This window comes from Cantharellus anzutake (assembly GCF_015039405.1).
Source record: "Cantharellus anzutake strain C23 chromosome Unknown EI90scaffold_20, whole genome shotgun sequence".
Lineage (NCBI taxonomy): Eukaryota > Fungi > Basidiomycota > Agaricomycetes > Cantharellales > Hydnaceae > Cantharellus > Cantharellus anzutake.
In genome coordinates, this window is record NW_024066970.1 from 247,283 (window position 1) to 265,823 (window position 18,541).

Sequence of the window (18,541 nt, forward strand, 5' to 3'; positions counted from 1 at the left end):
GAGATATCGGTGGAGCATCTGGGGAGTGGGAGTCCGAAGCATTGAGGAATGGAGAGGCCAGAGAGGAAGTGGAACGAAAAGCTTATTTGGAGCGTTTCTTTCATAGCCCAGCGACAACAGATGGAGAAGGTACTGCATGGACGAATTTTTCCGGACAGTGGAGGATATTGGAACAAGGGTGTCTGCGCAAGCGACATGCACGCCATCCCAACGCGTACGTGACCCTCCCTGTTCGTGCAAAGGGGCCGGGGAGACATACGTTTACAGGACCCGATTTGGATGAATGACGAAAGTTGAGTGGGGAACAAAAGATGGTGCGATGGGAATTGGAGATAAGAGGAGCGAAAGAATAGGAACAGGCAGTGAATAAGGAACACGTAAGAATGGTGACGAAAAAAAGGTGGTTGGTGCAAATAACGCGAGAGTAAGTAATACATAACGTGAGAGAAATAACCGAAGTGTGGGAACGGGTTATAAAAAGATTCACACGACTCTGTACATAATACATAACAGATTCTTGGCCCATTCCATCTACAGTAAAAGTTATTGCGCTGGTGGTAATTGGAGCTGGCGCCTAGATTGAATCAACGTTCAACTTGGATGTTCTCACTCCAAACTAGTACTACTTAGTCTCCGACTCGACCTCACTAACGGGAAATGGATCGGAGAATCTACTCGAATCTCGATCCCTCCTCTCTCTGGGGGTTGCAGCATATATATGACGTTCTGTTAGCAAAAAAAAAAACGAGCAAGGCCCCCGTCCTGTGTACCCAGCGCGCTATGAGATGATCGTTCTCACTCATACTATAACCGTTTTTAAACCACAACCACAAGTTCTAATTTGCGCCATTGAAGTTCACGCTTCAAGTCGGCAAGGTGACGTTGGCTCGAACAGGTTTGTCTCTACTGGCGTAATATCTCAGCGAGATGTTGTTCGGTTACAACTCGAGACGGGAACGTCAGATACATATATCTCTCTATGCACTGGCAGTACGTTTAATTTTCTTTTGCACCATCTTGCAGCTTCGAAAGCTCAACGACGAGATAGTCCATAGAATGGAAAGCTACTTCCGTTATCATACATCTCTGGAGCTTCTCAGTTGCAAATGCTATGAGCGGGGGGGGGGGGGCAAGATGGTTCCTCCAGCGCTGGTACGGTCTTTGCGACCAATATTCTCCTCATATACCCGGTTAAGTGCGGTCTATTCTAAATCGTCGATTTCACATCGTTCCATTCCCTCAATACTGCTTCCTTCCTCTCCCTTAAATTCCACCTACAAGCTCCACACCTCACATCTCTAGCGAGCCCCTCAAAAACACCCGTGATCCAATCCGGCCCCGCAATGGTCGCCGCCGCCTCCCAAACCCGATTCCCAATCGTTATAACGAACCTCTGCTGTAGATCATGACGATCGTGGGGCGCGCAACTAGCCGTGTCAGCATGATTCGGGATGATGAGAGGAACGAACATCAACCGCTTCAACGCTGCCCGTCGCGTTTCCTGAAGCAGCAATAGACGGTGCAGATACGTCGCTCCGATCCTCACAGCGGATTCCTCGTCCAACTGAGGGATGAATATCTCTACGGCTTTCTCCGAAACTGGAACGGCAAGCCCTTCGAACGAATGGAAAGCGGCGAAACTGTAGAGTTGGAGGGGTTCTTGTTTGGCTTGAAGGACCAAGTCTGTGAAAAGTTCGGAGGAAGGCGTCACAACTTCGTCCAACGTATATCCGTACTTCGTCAAGGCTGTGAACACGTTCGATATCGTGTCGATCGATAAATCGAGGTATCGGACAGATAGTTCCTGGTCAGATCGAATCGAAAACGGAAACCCAAAAAACAAAAACAAAACAAAAAAACATGAATCGCTCGTGTTCGGGTGATCATAAGTTGGACTCCTCACTCACATATTTAAGATGCAACAAAGCAACGATCACTTCCGGTCTTTCGTCAAGGGTGATGGTCGTCTGTACTCGGGCGTCTCCCATATGACTAGACTTGTTTTCCTGTTGAACACCACCACCACCGGTCGTGAGAAGAGAGTTGAAGGCATTTTTCGATCGATCTAATAAGCACCGTCGGTGCACATGATAAATGATCTTCGACTCCTCCTTCGCACGAATGTGGGTGTCAGGGGGATAGTCGTATGGCACAGAATGCTTCGCTTCGGCACCAAACTTGAAGGTCACTGTCGTCGATTCGGCCACCTCTTGGTGGTTGGTGAACGTTTGACGTTTTGAGGTTTCCTGGAGGATCATGTGTGTGTGTGTCGTATCTTGGGTGCCGCCGTTGACAGTGGGGGAACGTTGCATGAGGGTGCCGGAAGGGGGGGGGGGGGTGGTGGATTTACTTGGTAGAAGCCTCGAGAGAGAAACGCATTTTTTTTATATGTCTTGCGACGCGAATTCCCCACTACCTTATCTGAATTAAGTTCTTGCCCCACCAGCTTGCGACAACCGAGATTACCTGTGTTGGATCAGAGAAATCCCCCCTTTGTTGAGTGCCCTACTCGTTCCGACTGGATCTGGTGAAAGCATCTGCAGTTTAATGTGCTTATCGACTGTTGTTTTGTCATCCCGATTACAACTGTTTTTTTTTATTATTACTTCCAGGGGTGATGCATTGAGGTTCACCACGTTGTGTCCCTACCTATATTCGGGACGATCACAACCTGGTCATCGTGGCAGGGTCACGAAGTTCACTGTTTATATGCAAGGATCGATCGATAAAATAGCGATGACAAAAAACGTTGGATGGGCGTGGAAGAAGGGTTTACGCGTGCATGGGATTAACCATGCCCGTCAGAGGATTTGATATAAAGTTGCATTAACCCGTAATATCCCGAATGATTTTTTACATAGGTGCACGCAAGTCATATGGCCCGATGATTCATGTCATAGTATGACAGTAATATGACGTTGACACTTGGATCATAGCGTCAGGTATTCTGTTCTCTCACGATGACATGTTGCAATCGTTCAATTTGTGTGAGTAACTAGGTTCACAAAATCGTCATAAGCATCACACGGATCCGCTGAAGCAGTGCATTACAGGATTAACATTACAGTAATAACACCCCAATGATACGAGATACAGGGGCCAGTCCAATTGCGAAGCCGATCGGACCAAAACGAAACTAACATCACCAGCGCGTTGGCACCTTTTGTGCGTCTAGGTTAAAAATCCTCACATTGTACTCTTGTAAGTGTGTAATGAAGCGCTGATAAAGGAGTCCCTTGTAGACCTTGTGGAACACATGTGGAACTGCGGTAATTTGCGGCAGGAACCCGACAACTTGAAATCGAAGCGAGAAAGGTTTCTTCGCAACCACGACCTTGCTTGCGGACCACTGCTAGGCTCGCAAGCAGGGTGGATTTTGTTTCTTTTTTACGGATCAAACGAGGTCGGCTTGTATGTGTGCAGTGTAGCGGAGTTGGCCGAATTTATTTATTTGTGTGTGTTTAATACTAATATTGGGGCATGTGATCAAAAGTGTCAGAATTCCCACGAATTGTTGACCTGAGCCGTAACACCGACGGACTTACGGTCTTACCCATCTCATCCGGCCACATTCTTAACTAGCCTACATGTGTATTTGGCCTTCGTATTTATGTAACCTAATCTATATATTAACTTCAGTTCTCTTCTCGTGATCTCCTCGTGATTTCCCCCGTGGCCTCTTGAGTTCAGCTTCCGAGTTTCTTGTCTCCGCCTAAATCCCGTTCTCACGGCTTAGCCTCCGATAGGTCCGTGACAGAAGTGGGAAGCAAGGTGGTCCAATTGACTCTATGGACCCACATCTTGAGCGCTTGCTTTTGTTCTTCGCAGCTCGGGATTTTGATCTTCCAGCTGGCCAGTACATGCTGTCTTTGTGGGCGCCATTGTACAGGAAGTTTCATTGGCTCGGGGTTGTGTTCCTCTTGTTGTTTAGGATGGTTAGCACTTTAGAACTCCTGTCAAGGTCGTGCTATCATGAGGCCATGACACCAAAATCACAGAAAACCATAATGAATTAGAAAGAACCGAAAAACACAAATTAGGATACCGTTTATTGCTATGTTAACCAAAGATTTCAGCCTTGACGTTCATTCGTGGCGCTGTCGATCAAGCAACCACGTAGGATGCAAGAAATTCATAGTGTACATCGCAAGGACGATCATGGAGCCATCGAGCACGTTGAAATACAGTTCAGTGGAGATGACTCTTCCTGTCCAACCGCCGTTGAGCTGTCAAAAGCTAATCAGCCACTTTGGACTGCCACATAAAGATATCGCAGGCAGCGCACCTCGATCGTTCGGTAGATGGATCGAATAAACAAGAATAGCGTGCTAAGGATGAGTCCACATAGCTGTAGTTTCACCTTTTGATGGAATTCATGGGGACGCTTCGGCTCTTGGCCATCTTCGACGATGCCTGGTTCCAGGCTTGGCGCGCTTACCGACACCAGGGGGCTATGAGTCGTATAACGCCAGAGGAATTCAGCCGCTAGGGCGGTATAAAATATAATGGCAACTGGAGAAACATATCATATCAGAAGAAGGGGATGACTGATATGGGCTATATGTATACCAAGTTGAAGGATGATACCGCCTTCCATAATGTGGGCACCATGTGAAGCGGCAGCATCCGTCGAGGCCGCCGATGCCATACCCCCACCAATGGCTTGTATTACCAGCGAAATGGTATCTATCACAATGAAGAGGGTTGCATCTGTAAGGCCTTATCAGCTTGGTTGAAGGGGATAATGACGGTACACGTACAGAGCTTGGGTGAGAGGCGGCTGTACTGAGTCCCGTACACCTTCACAATAACACCAAAAATGAGGAAATTCGCAGCGCTCAGGAACGTAGGCCTATTCGAGGGATGTGGTAATCAAGACAGGATCTGAACTTGGGCATCATCACGTACGATATGATGGTGGTTGATATTTGGATCTGGAACGGTGGGTAAGAAGGAGGGTTGATCGAGCTCCATAGGCGACCGCTCCATCCGATTAGCTCCCCAACGCCACACAAGACCACAGTTGCAATCAGATACCAGTGACGCCCCAAGACACTTTGTACACAGTGAATCACTGGAAGAATGCCTCAGCCCTGTCATTACCATGCATGTGGAACATATATTTGCATACCAGTGGAGACACCGAAGAGCACGATCATCAAGATACAAATCCACTCAGTGGGACCAGCATTGCGTCGCCCGTCGGGAAGGGAGTAATTGTAAGGACTGGTGCGGTTGGGGTCAGGGTCGACGCGAGTCATTATGCACTGTGATGAACTGCGCTGTGAGTGGGTCGTAAGATAGCTGGAAGAGTTCGACAAGTCAAGGGGGCGACATGGGCCCTTTTTATAGCCAAAGGGAAGCAGTGACCAGTTAGCGCGTCAGAGTCTCAATTTTGAAATTATGGGGCGCAGGTCAGAGGACTGGGAGGTCGCTGACCAAAGTCCCCATGAAGAACATGAAGGCACAGAACGAAGATATGGATGAACCAAATCCACCCTTTCTCGCAAGTGTACGAGTCGAACAAATAACCTGTGGGCTGCCCTGAAAATGCGGCGCCTAACTTGGAAGAGTTACCCCTTGGTGGTTGGGTTGGGGTTGGGGTTGGAGGGGGTGCTTTCCTGGGGTCCACAGCCATGGAAAAAGCACTGCTTTTAAGTTTTCAGTCGACATGAGGAGATCTCGAGGTGCGTTTAACGAAGAGTGGTTCAACGTCATGACCAGGGGCGAGATGACTTTTCTACTCAATGGCCCCTGGATTGCCAAGTCTTTCCAGATGCGGTACAGTGTCCGACTGCGGCAGTGTGATTTATCTTCGGGAAAGTGGTGGTTTCATTCAATCCGATTCCTTATAGCATAGATATATTCAACTAGAAAGGCAGCTTCGCAACCATGGCCTTGCTTCACATGATATTTTCCTGATCGCAATCACGAGGAGCTCAGAGTTTGTGCTGAACTAGTAGTTTTGAGAGAGGAGAATGACAGTACTGAGTTAAATCAGAGTAGTTGACAAATATAAAAAAATTGAGCTTGTTGAGTTGAATCACGGAGAGGACATTGGAGAACAATGAGAAGGTCAAAAGTGGCTGGCACAAGTGATACACATTGTCTCTCCCTTCGGCGCTTAATGGGAGAGGTAAGAAAGACGGTCCGGAGAATCGCCGCTTGGAGGGAGACCCACTCTCCGCATAGTCACTGACAAGGGGGGGGGGGGTTCTCTAAGAGCAATTATCTCCTCTATACGTGTGGAAAAAGTCGCTTCCTTCCCAGCATTACTTCCTACCAAATAATATGCCAGGGTGAAAAAAATTTGTCTATATAATGTTACGAAGTCATAGAGGCCGAGGGAGTGTATGCTTGGAGAAGACAAGGGATGCACTAAACGCCTGAGGTTATCGTTGGTCAGAGACAGAAACAAGTCACGTTAAGCAAGCATCACGAGGTCTAATGTAAAATTAAAACATGTGATGTGGAATTTGCAACAGTCATGCAAGTGGTGTCAGTTTTCGGTATTACCTTGCTTTCAAGGTCAGTTGTGATTCTTAGACTGCGAGCAGCTTTCGCTAGGTGGGAAAATCTTCCAGAGTCCGGATCTCTGGTTCAGACTAGGTGCTCAAAAATCGCCCGTACCTCTCCTCGCTGGATCCCGGTGGTCCACTTGTGCTTTACGACTGCGGCATCAATCACGGCCCTTCGATCGGGGGACAATGGATGTTTCGAGCTCCCAAACTTTATGATGGTGGAATGGCCCAGGAAAAGTAGAACAGATTAGTCAAGGGATTGCGAAGCTAGCTAGATCCATTTTGGGCAAAGAGCTCTTTATTACGACATGAAACTTAGTCATGGGTTGTGACGGAAAGGATTTCGTGTACATAGAAGTGAGGTAGGTGATATTATTTCCTTAGGGGAGGTGTGATTGTTCAGTAGCAAGGCTGTCGCTTTACTACAGCGTTGTTGTAAAGTTAGCAACTTTACCCAGATGCACTGGGGACGTTCCATAACTGGAAGTGGATCAGTAATTTGTCTCTAGGTGACTCGCGAGATCATACCACGCGTCAGATCGCACCTAGGCAGCTACCACTGGAGGATGCCCTCGCCTAGCGACTTCCAAACATTCCTCTTCGAGTCCTGACACCCAGACGACTTCGATTCCCGCGGCCTGCAGTTTGGTCGCGCCCTCACACTTCACAAAGTCCGCAGGCTCACCAACTCCAATGATGCAACGACGAACGTTCGCCTCTATCAGAGCGTCAGCGCAAGGTGCGAGCCCTGAGAGTCGGACTGAGCATGGTTCCATGGTAGTGTACACATCAGCGTTTTTCAGCAACTCTTCAATTTCCGGGGGTGACTCCTCTCCAAGAAGCTCTGAAAGCTTTTGAGAAGTTAGACTACGGGTTTTAGTGAGTGCGTTTGCCTCAGCGTGAGTGTTGCCCGGAAGTTCACGAGAGAATCCGGTCTCGAGGACGATGGGAACATCAGAAGTCGAATGTGGGACAGTGATTACGCATCCAACACAGAACGCAGACGGCGTTGGTATGCATTCCTTGGCGCGCTCTAGCGCAAGCTGAAGAAAGAGCAAGCTGTTGGACATGTGTGGGCACTAAAGCGAACCCCGGAACGGTCCGATTCGGCGGTTGGGTTGAACTCCTTGCCAGAATGCGGCGCAAAAGAATTCAAGCGAAGTGTTAGACTGAGTATGATTAAAATGTGCGAATTATCAGGATGGGAAACAATCTGTGAGGAGGAGGCCATATGAGTGTTCACATGTTCAAAGCGCCCAGCGCCGTCCAACCACCCAACCCGTATTGCCTCCAAGCCTAGTAACCTCTTTGTTTCCTTGTTCTACGTGTCTATCTTTAGCCTATTCCTCCCACTTACGCCTTCAAAACGTCCCTCTCTTACAAGAGAGGCGACCAGAAGTGGAAAATTTGAAGGGAAAATCACGTGTTCTGGCGCTTAAGTGGTCACTACACTGGCACTCGACTGGCCGATTTCCCTGCCCCTTCTCTCAGGAATAATCGGCTCTTGGGGTGTCTTTCTTCTCAAAGGCTCTGGGGACATTGAGGGTCTGTAATCTGTGAGATGGCTTCTCCAGACTTAACCCTGGACTCACTTTCGGCGCAATTTCCTCTGACTTGGCCTATTCCTACACCACTGAGGAATCCCGATCTTCTGACACCAAAAGATATTCATAGAGAGGAAGATCTGCTCAGAAATGCCTCTTCATTTCGTCTTTGGTGGACAACCATAGCTGCAGTAAGGGATAGCGTTGTCGCTGAACAAAAGGCTGCACCTGCATCTTCTCTTCCTACTCCACTCACATCCCTTATTGGACCCCTTTCCACGCCCGCGGCACGCCTTGGGCTCCAGAAACTTACCTACCTTTACGAGTCTGCCCTCACTCACTTTCCTTCCTCCTTCAAGCTATGGAAAGCCTACCTTCAGATGCGGTGCTTATATGTGTTTGGAAGAGGCTCAAAACCGAAGAGAGCTGGTGGGAGAAATAAATGGGCAGATATGAAGGTGCTTATGGAGGAGGAGGAGTTTGAGTTTGAGCAATATCAGAGTGGACTCGATCCCGTCGTTGGATGGAGCGAATGGAAAGCTCTGATTGCTGTCTTCGAGCGTGCGTTGATGTGGCTTCCAACGGTAAGGTTGAGGCGATTGGATTTTTTTTTAGCCGCTCAAGTATTCTGATATTCCTGCTAGATGCCGAGAATATGGTTACTGTATGTCAATCTGTTTACCCATCCCCAATGTCCAGCCCCAATACAATACACCCATGCTCGAAGAACATTTGATCGTGCTCTTCGGACTCTTCCACCATCTTTGCATGCACGAATTTGGCCTCGGTATTTGTTGTGGGCCGAACTAAAAGGTGGCATGACCACCGTTGTCATATACCGACGGTTCCTCGCCATTGATCCGTCCCTCACCGAACGATATGTATCCCTCCTCCTTCATGGAAAGTCAGGCTCTGAACTGGAAGAGGTTGGGAGTGATGACGAAGAGCCAGGGGTCAAGACGCAGTTCCAGCTGTTACGGACCAGAGGGGCGCAGAACGAGGTCGAGCCTCGTCCTCTGGAGGCTGCTAAACTTTTGTTGTCTTTAGCACGGAAAGCAGCTCGAGGAGAGTATACGTCGCCGGAAGGCAAGTCTCCTTATCAGCTGCTTGGTGAATGGCTGGACGTCTGTGAGCGTTTTGCGGACGAAGTGGGTTTGGAGCCTGAGGTGGCAGATGCGGAGCGCGCCGCCGCCAAAGCGTCCAAGGACAAGCTCGCTAAAAATGACGCTGAGCGATCAGGCAAAGAGCAGGATGGCGGCCCCCCCAGCTCGGCACTTGGTGGTCCATTGATCCGCTTTGCTGGGCTTCCCACATCTGCCACCCCCCCGTCGAGACCGTATGACAAGGACGAAGATCCCGCGAATCCTTCCCTTCTCGACGTAGGGAGGATTGTGAAAGAAGACGGTTTGGCCATCTATAAGGACCAAGCAGGAAGACTTTGGAGTGGCCTTGCCACATATTGGACAAAACGGGGCGAATTTGACCGAGTACGTTCAATCCACAATCTGACAGTCATGTATCTCAACTCAACATTAATTTCCCACCCAAAGGCGCAGGCCACATTCGAAGAAGGAATTGCAACCGTGTTGACCATTCGGGACTTCACCCAAATATTCGATGCATATGCCGAATTTTCGGAATCGGTTGTGTCAGCTTTGATGGACTCACTCGCGGATCCCGAGGAAGACGAAGACGAAGGAGCTCTTGCGGACACTGAGAAAGAGCTTGATGAGCGCATGCGAAAGCTCGAAGAGCTGATGGACCGGCGACCCTTCCTTGTCAACGATGTTCTGATTCGTCGTAATCCCAATGATGTGCAAGAATGGGAGAAGCGGGTGGCACTGTGGGGTGACGATGACGATAAAGTACGTTGAACACTTTGCGTCCCTAACAAGTTTTGCATCGGCTAAAGCTCGGGGGGGAGCGAAGGTGGCAGAGACCTACACTCAGGCGATGGAGACCATTAACCCCCGGAAGGCCACGCCCAACTACCACAATATTTTCGTCAACTTCGCCAAGTTTTATGAGCAAGGAGGAGTGACGGGCACCGCTGTTCCGGACCTCGACAGTGCCCGACGAGTTTTCGAGAAAGGTACAAAGACACCGTTCAGGACTGTGGAAGAATTAGCAGAAGTGTGGTGCGAATGGGCTGAAATGGAAATCCGTAATGAGTCAGTTTATTTTGGATATTGTTTTTTTTTTGACGTTTACTTATCCTGACCTTAATGCCTTTTTTGAAAGAAATTATGACGAAGGGATTCGTGTGATGCAGCGCGCAACCGCGATACCGAAGAACACCAAAATTAGCTACCATGATCAAGTGCGTCCGTGGTTTTTTTTTTTGCACTGTTTCCATGGGCTAACACTCTAATATCTCCTGCAGTCGTTGCCTGTCCAAGCCAGACTGTTCAAGTCGCTTAAACTTTGGTCTTACTATGTCGATTTAGAGGAATCTATTGGTACTGTCGAGACCACCAAGCGCGTCTACGATCAAATGCTGGAACTTCGTATCGCCAATGCTCAGGTATGGGGGCTTGGTTGTTGGATGATCCGACCTCATTGTATGTCCCCAGATAATCGTGAACTATGCTGCATTCTTGGAGGAAAACAAATATTTCGAGGAAAGCTTCAAGGTGAGCTAATAACGTTCTTGAGCTGGTTCCGTTCCTAAATCCTAACCCATAAAAGGCTTACGAGCGTGGTGTTGAAGTTTTCACCTACCCTATATCATTTGAGATTTGGAACAGCTACCTGTCCAAGTTTGTGAAGCGTTATGTAAGTTTGACAAACGAACCTCCGTTTAGTCCCGATGACGAGCAATTGCCCAGGGAGGCACAAAGTTGGAACGCGCACGCGATTTGTTTGAACAGGCCCTAGAAAAATGTCCTGAGAAATTCTGCAAGCCCATCTTCTTCATGTATGCTCAGCTCGAGGAGGAACATGGCTTGAGCAAGAGAGCGATGAAAATCTATGAGCGGGCCTCTGAGGTTGTGGCGGACGCCGACAAATTTGAGGTACGGGTTTTCGCTTCACAGAAGAATAGCTTTAATGACGCGCTTTATAGATATTCACCGTCTACATTGCGAAAGCTACGGAAAACTTCGGACTGCCTGCAACACGTCCAATCTACGAACGTGCTTTGGAAGTTTTGCCAAACCGTCAGGCAGCGCAGATGTGTTTGCGTTTCGCCGCTCTCGAACGCAAGTTGGGTGAAATCGACCGTGCGCGGGCCATCTATGCCCATGCGTCCCAATTTTGTGATCCTCGCGTGGAGCCGAGGTTCTGGACGGGATGGAATTCGTTCGAGATCGAGACCGGCAGTGAGGATACCTTCCGGGAAATGCTTCGCATCAAGCGCAGCGTTCAAGCCCAGTTCAATACTGCAGCATCTTATTTGGTCGCCAAGACCGAGAATACAAAACAAGGGACTAACGAGCAAGACACCGCTTCAGGCCCACCACTGGATGCCATGGCAGCTGCCGAGCGTGCTACGCTGGACAAGCCCAAAGGACCCTCTTTCGTACCCGCCAAGCAGAGTTTGGCAAATGCGCCTGCGGTGGCCGACGACGAGCCAAGTGCACCTGCAACAAACGCAGACGAAATCCAGATCGATGATGAATTTTAGTTTGTAACTCGGGTCATCCCCCCCCCCAATATACACATGAGCTACAATGCATTTTTGATTCCTCACTTATTCTTTCTGATTCGTCCGGCAAAATATTGTCCTAATCCATGAGGCAGCCTGCACAGCAATAATAATCACACAATGACCTGACACAGCCACGAAATCCGTCTTGACAACATGGACCATGTCAATGTAATGCTGCAGCCACTCGCCTCCCCAGAGCAGGCCAAAGAGACACCATCTATGACAGATGGTTTGCCAAGGGAACTCGAGGAAGATCTGCGTGCCTATGGATGTAAACTCATACAGCAAGCCGGTTTACTGCTCAAACAGTGAGTTTGTATTACGCCAAAGCTTGTCTACTCAGTAGGCCACTTTCAAGATTGAGATAACTTATCTAACGTATTTTCTTCGCATCACACGTTGCGTTTTCCTGGTCGACACCCTTAGGAAGCAGGTTGCTATAGCCACAGCCCAAGTACTATTCCAACGTTTCTGGTATGTTTCTTCGATGAAACACTTCAGCATTGGGGTCAGTGGGCCATTCTTTTAAGCCATGTCTACATTGGACACCACCTCTGTCACTGTGAATCTTCCCTGCGCAGGACATTGGTATGGGCGCGCTGTACTTGGCTTCAAAGTTGGAGGAATGCCCCATTCGTATGAGGGATCTTATCAATGTTTACGATCTCTTATTGTCTCGGGCGCGGCATCAATACCCTCCACTCTCGGGTTCGCCCTCAAAGCATTCATCGACGAATACAACACCCCATGAACAAGACGCCACCTTCAAGTATACGCCCATGTCGTATTTCTCACAGACGTTTTATGAGCTTAAGGACGCCCTCGTGGTGGGCGAGATGCAGATATTGAAGCGACTCGGCTTCAATGTGCGAGTCCAGCTACCATATGGGACTATGATAAATTATCTCCAAGTGCTAGGCCTAGCGGGCCACGAAAAAGTGCCACAGACTTGTTGGAACCACTTGAACGATGCGTCAGTGCTATCCTTCTGCTTAAAGAGTGAATGCTAATATTTGTACAGCTTGCAAACACCTGTCTATGCACTATTCCCCTTTCCTACGCTGGCATGTGCCAGCATACTCATCACAACACGCATTCAGGGAATACCCTTGCCAGATGGCTGGTATGAACTGTTCGATGTGGAACATGAGGACATGCTCGCTGTCGCCGACCAGGTCCTACGACTCTATCGGGAACGAAGTGAGGAGGATAAAAGAAGATGGACACTGCTTGGTATAGGAGGGAAAAAGGCAGTGCGTAAATGGCTTGATGAAACCGGAACTTCCGATGGGTCATGAATCGTCGCAAGGTTACATTGACGTACTCAAACTAGGCATACATATCCATGCCTCGATACATACCCAATGCAGAACAGCTCCCCACCCATGCATCACTTTTTACGCCGCCGTCCTAATGTACCCTTCTTAACATGTCCTGGGATCCACTCGTTCTCCGGTTCAGAAGACGCTGCCGCAGCACGACGCGCCTGTGATCTTGTTTCTCGTTTGGGTAAGACATTGGGAGATTTAACTTTTGGCTTCCCCCCTGAATCATCAGTCCCCTCGCTAGAGGTGGCTTTCGCATGCTTCTCTTCCACGGCTCTGACAGCTTCTTCGATCTCTTCCGGACTGACCCTCTCGCCTCGACGCAGACGTTCTGCAATCTCAGGTGTCACCTTTATCTTGCGCGTATTGGTGAGAAACCCTGGCGCTCCTTTCCCAAAGCCTGTTTTAGATGGTGGGCGAATATATGTTTTGTCCACATAACGAGCGAAGGCAATGAGAGCAACTAGAGCAATGCCATAGGCCGGAAGTCTGTGACATTGGGATATTATAATAAGCAGGTTTCCAAGTAGAACCCTCACTTACAGAGCAGGATCAAGCCATCCCGTGCCTGAAGGCGTGAGTTTGGACGATGTACTCGACATGGAGTTGAAGCTTCCGGGACACGTCACGAGTGGCTCCCACGGTTTTTGGGCATGGGACAATTCAGTGCCATTGCCTGTGTCGGGCGTCTCAGCTGCTATGGAGTCAAGCGACGAGTCCTCCAAAGGACTCACCGCCCAGGAATGTCCGATAGACCATTCGTCAGATGCGTGGAAAAATATGACACCACCGACTGGCCATCCTCCTGTTACCCCACACTCTCCCGCTAAACTCTCGCAGGAGCGAGAAATATCATCAATACCTCGGACTGATGGATCTAATTGGGCATACCCATCGCAGGTGCAATTTTACTCAGCAATGGCTCGGAAGAACCACAATCCCCAGCCATCCGACATGCGGGTTCTTGTGCCCATACACAATGCTGTCAATGAGCGTGCTTGGAGCGAGTTAATGTGGTGGGAGAAGGGTCAAGGCGGAGAGAAGTGTGGTGGTGTCAAGTTGGTTAGTTTCAAAGGCCGACCACAGGATAGGACGATTCGTGCCTGGTTCAACATCATGTTAGGGTGAGTCGGGCACTAGCGCTTGGCCTTAGCATTTCTGTGCTATATGACTAAAGATTAAACACAGGTATCAAGCACCTTTTGATCGGCATGACTGGATAGTTGAGAGATGTGGCGTACGACAACGTTACATTATAGACTTCTACACAGGGCGCAATGCGACGCCTACTACTTTTGATCAGAAACAATCGGATCCATCATCTCCCCCTAACCTTTCCTTCTACCTGGACGTTCGACCAGCTGTTGATAATTGGGATGGTTTCCGGCTCTGTGCGTTGAAGTTCTGGGAGTCGATCGTCAGATAATCGTGTATGGGAGGATGATTCGCTTGCTGTAATTGTTATTTAAGCCTAGAAACAATGTTATTTGCCTTCATCAATATTGCTATTTCAGCTGGGCTTCTTGTATCCAATGGCACCGTTCAGCCTGAAGTACGCTCGAATCGGTACTGAATAAGACCAGCCGCACAGCATCGGGTAGAGCCGGCTTCAGCTTGGGTTGCTCCAACCAGCTTGCACTATAATTACAACTAACGTAGGACAATGCTGTACATCGATCCAACCATTTCCGGGACTCCTTTGCCTCCTGGTGCACGCCCAGGCATCTGGTGTGACATGTGCTATTCCTCCCTGGGGACCACTAAGCGCTACAAGGTATGCTTAATATTTGATGTTTCCATGTTCCGCGTCATGATAGGTTTTACATCTAGTGCACATCTTGCTCTAATTTCGATTTAGTACGTGCCAATTTAAGCGCCCCATACACTAATTAATTGTGTCTGACAGTGTGACAAATGCGATACTAAAGTAAGATCGTCAGTGATAATTCACAACTCCAGTCATAAGTTTGTGCTGGTTACCCCTCAAAACATGGTTCCACGTCACCAAGGCGTCGACCACAATTCGTATTGTGATATATGTGCCAAAGGCATCTTTGGGATCCGTTACCGATGTGAAGTCTGCGACCCTTCGTTCGACATGGTGTGTCGTTCAGCATGTGTCCCGCTTTTGTTTAACAACTAGTTTTCCCAGTGTGGCGTTTGTTTTGAGCATAACAGGGCCACGCACGACACTCAGCATGACTTCAGAGCCTATGCCAGAGAAGAGGATACTCCCGAGGCAAAGGGCGCACCTGCCAGATCGGACCCACCCCCTTATACAAACGAGGACCCGATAAATGTGGCAGCCTTTGGTCTTCCTGAGACATTGTGCGGTAACTGTCAGAAGACGGTAACTGGAAAGCGCTACCAATGTAGTGACTGCGATACTGGATATGTCCTTTGCGAGTCTTGTTACAAAAGGGGCTTTACAGAGCATATCCCGGGGGTAAAGCACGCCTTTGTCGAGATTTCCGCCCCTACTCGATTAGCTATCCATGTCGTCAACGACATCGAGCATGCTGGCACCCAAAGGTTGCTTGCGCTGCACTATGCGAACTGTGACATCTGCATGAGGCCCATTACTGGCGTGACTCGCCATAAGTGCCTTGTTTGTCCCGACTTTGACGTGTGCGCTAATTGTATGGATACTCACCGTGACCGTCATGACGTATCGCATCCTTTCATCGGTTTCGGTGTTTCAAAGCCATGGATAATTAGATGCATGGCGTTCACAGAAAGCGTTGGCGGCGTACCTACCATTACACCAGCTTCGATCAGTAGCCCTGTTGAACCAAATGTACCAGCAGTCCATCCAGCACGATGCAACTTGTGTTTGAAGAGCATTGTTGGCATCAGGCACAAATGCTGTGCATGTCCTGGTAAGCGGACTCTGTTCTGTTCGTCATGACCGACTTGGGTACATTTGTAACACGAAATCTTTTCAGACTTTGATTCCTGTGAAAGTTGCTTCTCGTAAGACTCATTCTACGATATTCGAGGCTCTAATCTTAATAGTTGGTGATTTAAGACGAATTTCCACCGCTCACCCCGCACACCGCTTCGTCCACGTTAAGGACCCAAAGGATCTAATGCCTCCTCAAAAGAAGTCTGATACTCCCCACGGGATCTCTTGTAACAATTGCCAACGCCCCATCACCGGTATCCGATACAAGGTACGGCATTCTCTCGGTATGATGCTTGGAACTCATTCCCTCCCAGTGCATGACATGCGAGAACCCCGTCAATTTTTGCGAAAATTGCGAAGCATCCCCCGTCCCCGTCCATCCAACCTCACATCCCCTTGCCAAGTTTAAGGAAGTTTCCTCCGGGAATGATGGCTTCACGTCGGTTACCACTCGCGTGCTCAAGAAGGATCGAACGACCTCAAACCGAACACAGCCGCTCACTGAATCAAATCTTGATAGATGGAATACAAATCGTGCGGTGCCGTCTCCTCCGCGTCGTCGAGTTCCATCCGAGTCGGATACGCGGAGCACAGTTACGAATACTACGAACACTACGAACACCACCACTCGCAGATCAGCACTGACGGAGGAACCGGATCAATGCCCCGTATGCTTCGAGGAACGGAAGGGTCAGATGGTCGCCGGATCATCCTGCGGGCACATGCTTTGTCGAGACTGTCAGAACGATGTACTGGCGGTTGCGAAGTCGACTGGTGATAAGCCGAGGTGCTATTCCTGTCGACGGTTATATGACTGAGGGGCTTCATGTTTATGATTGTATCGGCTTTGCCTTGTGTTTCGCTTTTGGATTCAAATTTGACTATGCATGCGACTTCGTATACGCGTGGAAAACGCTGAACTCGGCCAACGAAATCCAAAAGCGCATGGTCTAAGATGCCTTGATTTGTTTTCCACCGGCAGCGCTGTGTGAGTGCGCTCGGTCAACAAGTCTGCGAGGTGTCAAAACCATGATGAGGTGCCAGCCATCGTTGGTATCCCCAACAAGTTGGTGATTTCGGGTCACATTGTGCCACGAGCTTCACATAATACACTGGTTGAACCCTCGGCGCGCGAGGCATTATTTCTTTCCCCCATGTCTTTCAATTTTTAATGGCGAAGGAAATGGGCGGAACGAGTTGCAACTGCCTGGCAGATATCGGGAGAAACGGCTGAACAAAATTTTGAACTTAGCGAACAAGCCCGAGGCCGATCATACCCATTTCTGCGCTAGAAGTTCGAATACATTGGGCGCACGTGTTGTTGCTCAGTAAAAAACGGGCGCTTTGACCTTGACTTCGCCTGATCATATCGAGCTCATGCTGGAAGAGTTTTACCCAAGTGTGCAGATTGCCAAAAACCACAGGACACACAGCATAATGCAAGCTGGTCACTTTGAGGTGATGGCAATGTTCAACCCAATGAGACGACTCAACTTATCTAATGAGGCACATGTCTTATAGCTCTCCATAACGTCTTTTGTTACGGCCGGGGCGGGTTTCACAATAGACTAAGACCAGACCAAATTAACCGTAACTGAACATCGTTAACGCCTGGATGTCCAGGCGCTACGATATTTCAGCTATGAAATTCCGCTCTGCTACCTCCGTCGATGCTTCCAAGACAGACCTTTGGTGGGGAGCATCAGGCTCACAGATTGGGATGAGATTATGCTCTTGACTCTCCTCAGAGTCGCCCTTCTTTTTCTGCGACTTCGATTGTCAAGTTACGACGGAGGACACACATCCACTGATCCCTGACGGAGCCTCCTAAATAAGGGTATTTAGGGATACTCTGCTTAAAGGGAGCCTGGCTAGTCGTTCCAACTTCATCCCCGAGCGTAGATTCACCACAAACACAACATCGGTCTGTGTTCGGGATGAGTCTATCCCATGATTGGCAGACCGATGGCGCCCGCCTGTTATGTTGTTTTCCTGGGTAATTATAAACACCGAGCTGAATCAATACGAGCCCCAGACAGCATAGCATCATAGAGCTCAGGCGGAGGGCAAGATTCGAAGCAGAGGCTGCCAGACAAAGGTTAGGGGCGTCCTGTCCGAACGAAGTTTCCGCCTGAGCATGTCATTTGCACTATGATGCGTGTTATAAGCGCCCGAAGTGGCACCACAGCGGCGTGGAGAGCGTACGCAGCACGATGAAATGGGACAGAAGCTCTGGAGGGGGCGGAGGCCACCTATAACCTATCTGGCTCTAGTAGGCGGCACATGTCATGCCTGCGATCAGTGGCGTGGACTTCGGATAACGGTTAGCCAAATGGAGGAGGTCTTATCTGCTGCGCCCTCCAAATCAAAATATTACAAATTTGCTACCTGAGCCTTCACAATATCTGACCTGCATGGATACCAAAGCCCTACGTCCCTCTGTTGTGGGGTGTCCATCACTTCGAGATATTTAATAGGAAGTCTTACAACCGGCGTGCTGCCATGTGAATTGTGAAAAGAGTGTCACGACTCGCGAAAATCAGCGGAGTAACAGCGCGTGACACCTTCCACTCCCTCTCGTCAAGGAATGCCCTTCC

General features: G+C 49.1%; 10 protein-coding genes across 10 annotated transcripts; 6 read left to right on the forward strand and 4 right to left on the reverse strand.

The window, feature by feature from the left end:
* Window positions 1-1,207: 1,207 nt before the first annotated feature.
* EI90DRAFT_3122704 (uncharacterized protein) lies at window positions 1,208-2,312 on the reverse strand (the record flags this gene model as incomplete). Its single annotated transcript, XM_039063536.1, has 2 exons — window positions 1,208-1,804; window positions 1,908-2,312. The coding sequence occupies 2 exons, from the start codon at window positions 2,310-2,312 to the stop codon at window positions 1,208-1,210; spliced, it is 1,002 nt and encodes a 333-aa protein (XP_038916706.1).
* A 1,773-nt stretch (window positions 2,313-4,085) lies between these two features.
* Window positions 4,086-5,261, reverse strand: EI90DRAFT_2918442 (RTA1-domain-containing protein; the record flags this gene model as incomplete). The annotated part of the gene is made up of 6 exons (XM_039054653.1): window positions 4,086-4,226; window positions 4,286-4,512; window positions 4,570-4,710; window positions 4,761-4,837; window positions 4,909-5,074; window positions 5,132-5,261. The coding sequence occupies 6 exons, from the start codon at window positions 5,259-5,261 to the stop codon at window positions 4,086-4,088; spliced, it is 882 nt and encodes a 293-aa protein (XP_038916707.1).
* A 1,208-nt stretch (window positions 5,262-6,469) lies between these two features.
* On the forward strand, window positions 6,470-7,129 carry EI90DRAFT_3054820 (uncharacterized protein). Its single transcript, XM_039060113.1, has one exon. It carries the CDS (start codon window positions 6,488-6,490, stop codon window positions 6,770-6,772), a length of 285 nt encoding a protein of 94 aa, XP_038916708.1. The 5' UTR covers window positions 6,470-6,487; the 3' UTR covers window positions 6,773-7,129.
* EI90DRAFT_3289024 (diaminohydroxyphosphoribosylamino-pyrimidine deaminase) lies at window positions 6,777-7,591 on the reverse strand (the record flags this gene model as incomplete). The annotated part of the gene is made up of 2 exons (XM_039067138.1): window positions 6,777-7,001; window positions 7,067-7,591. The coding sequence occupies one exon, from the start codon at window positions 7,589-7,591 to the stop codon at window positions 7,067-7,069; it is 525 nt and encodes a 174-aa protein (XP_038916709.1). The 3' UTR covers window positions 6,777-7,001.
* A 211-nt stretch (window positions 7,592-7,802) lies between these two features.
* EI90DRAFT_3054824 (protein prenylyltransferase) lies at window positions 7,803-11,754 on the forward strand. Its single transcript, XM_039060114.1, has 10 exons — window positions 7,803-8,649; window positions 8,710-9,552; window positions 9,616-9,930; window positions 9,995-10,236; window positions 10,307-10,385; window positions 10,449-10,589; window positions 10,639-10,698; window positions 10,754-10,840; window positions 10,894-11,079; window positions 11,130-11,754. Exons 1-10 carry the CDS (start codon window positions 8,083-8,085, stop codon window positions 11,688-11,690), a joined length of 3,081 nt encoding a protein of 1,026 aa, XP_038916710.1. The 5' UTR covers window positions 7,803-8,082; the 3' UTR covers window positions 11,691-11,754.
* Window positions 11,755-11,885: 131 nt separating this feature from the next.
* EI90DRAFT_3145431 (cyclin-like protein) lies at window positions 11,886-13,012 on the forward strand (the record flags this gene model as incomplete). Its single annotated transcript, XM_039065292.1, has 4 exons — window positions 11,886-12,022; window positions 12,141-12,222; window positions 12,296-12,687; window positions 12,736-13,012. 4 exons carry the CDS (start codon window positions 11,886-11,888, stop codon window positions 13,010-13,012), a joined length of 888 nt encoding a protein of 295 aa, XP_038916711.1.
* EI90DRAFT_3154183 (uncharacterized protein) lies at window positions 12,760-13,641 on the reverse strand (the record flags this gene model as incomplete). The annotated part of the gene is made up of 2 exons (XM_039065918.1): window positions 12,760-13,528; window positions 13,583-13,641. 2 exons carry the CDS (start codon window positions 13,639-13,641, stop codon window positions 13,105-13,107), a joined length of 483 nt encoding a protein of 160 aa, XP_038916712.1. The 3' UTR covers window positions 12,760-13,104.
* EI90DRAFT_3054828 (cytochrome c/c1 heme-lyase) lies at window positions 13,632-14,478 on the forward strand. The gene is made up of 4 exons (XM_039060115.1): window positions 13,632-13,715; window positions 13,774-13,865; window positions 13,931-14,162; window positions 14,227-14,478. Exons 3-4 carry the CDS (start codon window positions 13,958-13,960, stop codon window positions 14,463-14,465), a joined length of 444 nt encoding a protein of 147 aa, XP_038916713.1. The 5' UTR covers window positions 13,632-13,715; window positions 13,774-13,865; window positions 13,931-13,957; the 3' UTR covers window positions 14,466-14,478.
* Window positions 14,479-14,633: 155 nt separating this feature from the next.
* EI90DRAFT_841866 (uncharacterized protein) lies at window positions 14,634-15,472 on the forward strand. The gene is made up of 4 exons (XM_039068141.1): window positions 14,634-14,813; window positions 14,870-14,896; window positions 14,946-14,966; window positions 15,049-15,472. Exons 1-4 carry the CDS (start codon window positions 14,703-14,705, stop codon window positions 15,334-15,336), a joined length of 447 nt encoding a protein of 148 aa, XP_038916714.1. The 5' UTR covers window positions 14,634-14,702; the 3' UTR covers window positions 15,337-15,472.
* A 262-nt stretch (window positions 15,473-15,734) lies between these two features.
* Window positions 15,735-16,852, forward strand: EI90DRAFT_3054830 (uncharacterized protein). The gene is made up of 4 exons (XM_039060116.1): window positions 15,735-15,918; window positions 15,985-16,012; window positions 16,068-16,212; window positions 16,259-16,852. The coding sequence occupies exons 1-4, from the start codon at window positions 15,762-15,764 to the stop codon at window positions 16,760-16,762; spliced, it is 834 nt and encodes a 277-aa protein (XP_038916715.1). The 5' UTR covers window positions 15,735-15,761; the 3' UTR covers window positions 16,763-16,852.
* Window positions 16,853-18,541: the final 1,689 nt, after the last annotated feature.

What these genes read in the sequence shown, in the direction of transcription:
- EI90DRAFT_3054820 (XM_039060113.1), top strand. Translation starts at nt 6,488, where the DNA reads ATGCAAGTGGTGTCAGTTTTCGGTATTACCTTGCTTTCAAGGTCAGTT.
- EI90DRAFT_3054824 (XM_039060114.1), top strand. Translation starts at nt 8,083, where the DNA reads ATGGCTTCTCCAGACTTAACCCTGGACTCACTTTCGGCGCAATTTCCT. An exon ending in GGGGTGACGATGACGATAAA is followed by an intron (nt 9,931 to 9,994) that starts GTACGTTGAACA and finishes GGGGGAGCGAAG; the next exon opens with GTGGCAGAGACCTACACTCA. An exon ending in GAAATGGAAATCCGTAATGA is followed by an intron (nt 10,237 to 10,306) that starts GTCAGTTTATTT and finishes CTTTTTTGAAAG; the next exon opens with AAATTATGACGAAGGGATTC.
- EI90DRAFT_3054828 (XM_039060115.1), top strand. Translation starts at nt 13,958, where the DNA reads ATGGCTCGGAAGAACCACAATCCCCAGCCATCCGACATGCGGGTTCTT. An exon ending in CTGGTTCAACATCATGTTAG is followed by an intron (nt 14,163 to 14,226) that starts GGTGAGTCGGGC and finishes AGATTAAACACA; the next exon opens with GGTATCAAGCACCTTTTGAT.
- EI90DRAFT_841866 (XM_039068141.1), top strand. Translation starts at nt 14,703, where the DNA reads ATGCTGTACATCGATCCAACCATTTCCGGGACTCCTTTGCCTCCTGGT. An exon ending in GGACCACTAAGCGCTACAAG is followed by an intron (nt 14,814 to 14,869) that starts GTATGCTTAATA and finishes TTTTACATCTAG; the next exon opens with TGCACATCTTGCTCTAATTT. An exon ending in CTTGCTCTAATTTCGATTTA is followed by an intron (nt 14,897 to 14,945) that starts GTACGTGCCAAT and finishes TGTGTCTGACAG; the next exon opens with TGTGACAAATGCGATACTAA.
- EI90DRAFT_3054830 (XM_039060116.1), top strand. Translation starts at nt 15,762, where the DNA reads ATGGCGTTCACAGAAAGCGTTGGCGGCGTACCTACCATTACACCAGCT. An exon ending in CAAATGCTGTGCATGTCCTG is followed by an intron (nt 15,919 to 15,984) that starts GTAAGCGGACTC and finishes AAATCTTTTCAG; the next exon opens with ACTTTGATTCCTGTGAAAGT. An exon ending in TCCTGTGAAAGTTGCTTCTC is followed by an intron (nt 16,013 to 16,067) that starts GTAAGACTCATT and finishes TGGTGATTTAAG; the next exon opens with ACGAATTTCCACCGCTCACC.